Source organism: Penaeus japonicus, unplaced genomic scaffold (assembly GCF_977035675.1).
Source record: "Penaeus japonicus unplaced genomic scaffold, GWHDUDI00000001_assembly GWHDUDI00000024, whole genome shotgun sequence".
In the NCBI taxonomy this organism is placed as follows: Eukaryota; Metazoa; Arthropoda; class Malacostraca; order Decapoda; family Penaeidae; genus Penaeus; species Penaeus japonicus.
The window spans coordinates 39,768,083-39,773,082 of NW_028234426.1; the positions used below are offsets into that span (position 1 = coordinate 39,768,083).

General features: G+C 44.7%; 1 protein-coding gene across 1 annotated transcript in view; it reads left to right on the plus strand.

Annotated features, from left to right (window-relative positions):
* The window catches only part of LOC122255398 (uncharacterized), a 104,191-nt gene that overhangs the window by 98,655 nt on the left and 536 nt on the right, over window positions 1–5,000 (plus strand). The window contains exons 18-22 of the mRNA XM_086551177.1: window positions 1–911; window positions 1,024–1,457; window positions 1,830–3,327; window positions 3,786–3,933; window positions 4,524–5,000. The exon at window positions 1–911 is cut by the window's left edge and continues 413 nt beyond it; the exon at window positions 4,524–5,000 is cut by the window's right edge and continues 536 nt beyond it. Of these exons, the coding sequence (XP_086407303.1) occupies window positions 1–911; window positions 1,024–1,457; window positions 1,830–3,327; window positions 3,786–3,933; window positions 4,524–4,532 (3,000 nt within the window). The 3' untranslated portion in view covers window positions 4,533–5,000. The remainder of the gene's footprint in view (window positions 912–1,023; window positions 1,458–1,829; window positions 3,328–3,785; window positions 3,934–4,523) is intronic.

Below are 5,000 nucleotides of genomic sequence, written 5' to 3' on the forward strand. Positions count from 1 at the left end.
AACAATTCGGTTGTGGACCAGGGACCTGACGGAGGCAGACTGCCAGTGAAGAGGAAGCCTCTGAAGGGCAACCGGACGCAGTTACCTCACCACAACAGGCACAAGCATCCTCTCCAGACAAATTCGAGACCGACAAAGAAGCCGGAGCAGGCCAGATCAAACTTCAAGGCTGAAAATGACCTACAAGAAGGACCTGCGACTGTCCGAGGTGAAAGACCCCGCCACTCTCCCTGGAAGTCAAAGCCAAGGAAGGGGCTTCATCACCCCAGGCCAACCACGACCCCTGTGGATGCGCCCCGCCACTCTGCCCTCAGGTCAGACGCCACCAACGAGGCCAGTGAAAACCTTGATGAAAGAAATGAAACGCTGCCACACGGAGGGGATTATAAGTCACAAGGGCTTGCTGGAACGAAGGATGTCACCAGTAACGAGGCTTCTTTACACCCCCATGCTTGCAGGGACCGCCCAGGAGGCTACATATGTGGAAGTATCAGCGCATCCAAGGGAGGGAGAATGAACCCCCACATGAAAAGAAATCCAAACAATGCCGTTTTCAGAAGGAAAGATAATATCAAAGCCAACAGGAAGACTGTCAATGGAACAAAAGTCCAAGGTGGACATGTTGAATTCAAGAAGCACAGAAGGCAAAAGAATCGAAGAAGATTACAGAACAGAAATAATAAAGCTGGGAAGAACGTCACAGGCAGAGGCTTTCCATCGACACGCAAGCAAAAGAAAAAGTTCAAGAAAGGAAAGTGGAGAGGCCGCGACTGGAGGCAACGCTCCCGTCACCCAAGCAAGGGCGGCCGCCGGAGTAACCAAGACCTCGCTCAAGGAAGGAAGTCCCAGCAGGTAGACGATCAAGGGCGAGAGGCAGTAAGGGGACACCGGCGCTGGAACAGAAATAAAGGGTAAGTTCCACATACACTTTTCATATCCTCAAACTTCAAGTTATCGTGTGTAATCTTTGCTAGAAACTGTAGTATCCTCTTCAAGATCAGTAAAGTGATTTCCATTCAACAGGAGACAGACGGGAAGAGTCCACCCAAAGAAAAACAAAGGAAGACGTCCAGGGCAAAATAAAATCAACAACTCCACTGCACAGTTTAACAGAACCCACATACCCACTACAACTCCTACTCCCTTGGAACCTCACAAAACCATAAACATTTCAGTCTCAACCACCGATGCCATCACCACAACTTCCCCAACCCCCACGTCTACTCAGACCACACTGATTTCTACATCTACACCAACACCCACGAGATCTAGCACACCTACCATTGACTCATTAACCACTGAAGCACTGACAGTTGATGCGCCTACCTCTGACCCGCGCACCGTAGAATCCACCGTATCTCGGACGCCCGTGCCAGATGTTCCGGACTCAGTCTCGCCCAGGCCTAGCACGCCCACGAATACCACAGAAATACCCAGGCTTATTACAACTACTCCAAGTAATTATTATTTTTTGTCTTTCAAAGAAGGGTTGCGAATATGAGATAGGTGTGCACTATATGGGAATCTTTAATAGAGAAACTTTAAAATTACTTGCATGGGATATTTCAACAAAGAAAAAAAAGGATTAAACTTTTTGATAGTTTTAATTTCCAATATGAAAATACCAAGATATTTATTTAAGTTTGATTAAGTACTGATAGAAATACTTTTGGGGATTTGCTTTATTGAAATACATAGACTGATAACTACTTAAGCAATGCATTAAGTAGATAACATTTTTGTGTGAATGTGGTTACTTATAGAGTTTATAATGATGAAAAGAAATATATACAAATTTTCTCATCTCTATGTTTTCTACCTCCTTCCAGGCAACAACAGGACAATGCCCACGCGCCGAAAGGGCAAGCGTTCCAGGAAAAAGGGTCAGCGGCGCGGTTCCCACCCAGTCTCCCACCCTCACCAGCCGTCCACCACCTCGAGCCCATTGATGAAAAACGCAACTGTTCCACTGGCCAACAGCACTGCTGTCACGGAGGGAGGGGCAGCAGTGGCTCCGAAGGGAGGTCGTCCCCACAGACACAATCACCACGGGGAGCGAGGGCGGCGGCGCAAGATAGGCAAAGACGGAGAGAAACACCACAAGGACAAGAAAGGCTCAGGGCACAGGTTGGGTAAGCTGGAGAGCAACCGAACTCTGTCTGGACAGCAAAGGCACAGAAACAGAATGAGGAAAATGAGCAAAAATAAACACAAATATAGAGAAGATAAACACCATGCCAGTGTTGATTCTGTAACTCGTCCAGGTGAGGGGAGCCTACATCATCACAATCAGAAGAGTGATGAGTCTGATAACCAGGATGACTTAGGTTTTGACGACATAGAGGATTCTGATGAGCAAGACCACTCTGTTAACAACGAGAGGCAGAGCTCCAGAAAGGAGAATGAAGGCGAAACCATGAGCAAAGGAGAGGATGGTTCAGAATCCAAGGAGGGTGACGGCCCTTTGGCAGTGGATGGAAGCAGAAGACGCCTTTACTCTAACACCAAGAAGCATAGCAAGAATAGACATGGATCTCATCGACATAAACCAAATAACTTGCAGCACAACATTACAGCTAAACCGATGCTCCGTCGAGGCCAAAAAGGAAAGCATTTCCTCAAGCGCACGGGAAAAAATGGAAATCCTCGATTTGGCAAGACTCGAAGGAATAAGAAGGCTCATGGCTACAAGAAAAAGAATGCCACCATTGCTACTGCTCGTCCTACTGTCATTGTCACGGGCTCCCCTGGCTTGCACGAGCAGAGCAAGGCTTCTGGCCAAGTAGACATAACCGAAAACCAAGTTTTGACGGCAGTTAATTCTGGTCAAGAGCTTGAATTTCCAGAGCAGAAGTCCCCCCGAAGAGAAGGCCGCCATCAGGAGGCTGAAGATGAATCCGAAAGCAATGCAATCATGCCATTCGGAATGGTTGTCGAAGACGAGAAACATCCCCAGAGGAAGCAGGAAATGCAGCTGGATGACACGAGCACCGCCTCTTCTCCAAAGCAAGAGAGGCGTCTCGCTCAAAGGGAGATGGAGAAAACACAGGAGCACGAAAGTGAAGGCATTACAGAGGACGCAGAAAAGGTGAAGAACAAGAACAAAGGCGATATTTCAAGGAAAAAAGGCGGTGAAGACGAGGCCGAGGGTGAGAAAGCAGACATAGATGTGGCAGTGACAAGTGAAGAAAAAGCAGATGGAAAAGTAGACACAAAGGAGACTGAAGACGAAGAGATGAAGGAAGAAGAAGGCATGCCCCATGAAGCAGACCCAAGCATGACGCCGGAGAAATATGCTGAATGGGGCATCGGACCACTCAGACCGCCGTTAGTATATGTTGTCATGCATACTTAGCTTTACTCTATACATCTATGGATGTAGATTTATGTAAATTCTGGGATTTCGATCCAAATACTTTAAATACAGCTAGATACAGTAGTTATATAATTGAATAATCATCAAGAAATTATGTATGTATGCCAGGTTTTGACACACCTAAATACCTCGCAATGTAAAGAATATTTCCTCTCATGTGCTGAACAGGATTGTAGTCACAGCTGTTTCAGGAAAACGGACAGGGCCGCCGTTGATTATGTTATAATTGTCATAAACCATCATTATCAATCATCAGCAGTAGCAACAGTATCATCGTCATCGTCACCATCATCATCATCCTTAGACATCAGTCATCCCCATCGTCATTATTCATCACAATAAACAGACCCATAACAATAATGAAGGTAATCCTATTTTCGTAATTAAGATTATAAATGAACACTTCCAGGCACAGAAGCTCTAGAAGGTCACGACCTGGCTGGAGGTTCCGGAAGGCGTTCTACAGACGAGGTCACATCTACGAGGACATCCGGAAGAAGGAGAGGCTCGACAGCGAAGTGATCGCCGGACCGTCGATACACCCACCTAGTTACGAGGTAGGGAGGGAGGAGGATGCGGGCAATAAGCAATCGAGGCAGCCTTTTAGTTACGATGAAGGGGGAAGTTGAGGGAGTCACGATGAAGGGGGAAGTTCAGGAAGTTACGATGGAGGGGGAAGTGGAGGAAGTTACGATGAAGAGGGAAGTTGAGGGAGAAATGGGAACGAGGTAGCTATGTAAGGAAAAAGGCGCTTCTGAACCAACACTAGTGTGAAAATATGGTCGTAATGACAATATTCAGGCCTAAAAGACAGACATACATACAGATAGATAGATAGGAGTCTTCGTTTTCAGTGTCTAGTGGAACCTGATTCTGAGGTAGGAAGGGAGGTTACTGGAAGGCCTAGAAGTTGCTCTGATTTTGTTGTTTAGTATGCAGAGAGCTTCTTCTTTGGTGTCTTTATGCAATGTATTTACAAAACAAAAGAGAAACATATTGCTAATCTAACCAAAACTTTTTTTTCAGAGCATGATAATCGTAAATGATCAAAATGTATCTTGTCCGGCCATTATGAGAAATTTGTTATTCGCTTTTTAAGTTTCCAATGTGCAAATTCACATTTGTTTTGTTTTTGTTTTTATTCCAGAGAGGCTAGAGGAAGAAAACGCAAGTACAGGATGCGACTGAAATCACTGTAACGGTCACTCTTATTTCCTTCTCTTCTTCCTCCTGCTCGTCCCCTCCTTTTTTCTCTTTTTTCATTAAATTCTTTCTCTCTTATTCTACCATGTCTTTTTAATCTATACTCCCCTTCCCTTTGGTTGTCTTTTTGGATTTGCTTTCAAGTTCCTATTGTCGATCATGAAGCGATATTGCAAGGTACGCAAAGGAATGAACAACTTTTGTTAGATTTACAAACATAAAAAAAACATAAACAAGTTCTTATGAATACAGTAATTGAAAAAAAAAGTTATGGTATGAAATCATTTTGGAAAAACAATCTAGAGATTACCTAGTCAGTTGGTAATTCACTCTGTATATGAAGTATATTTGCATAATATTTGCATAACATGTGTTCTTTAGGATTATACATGAATGTTTGAATACCGGTACTTGTGATAGG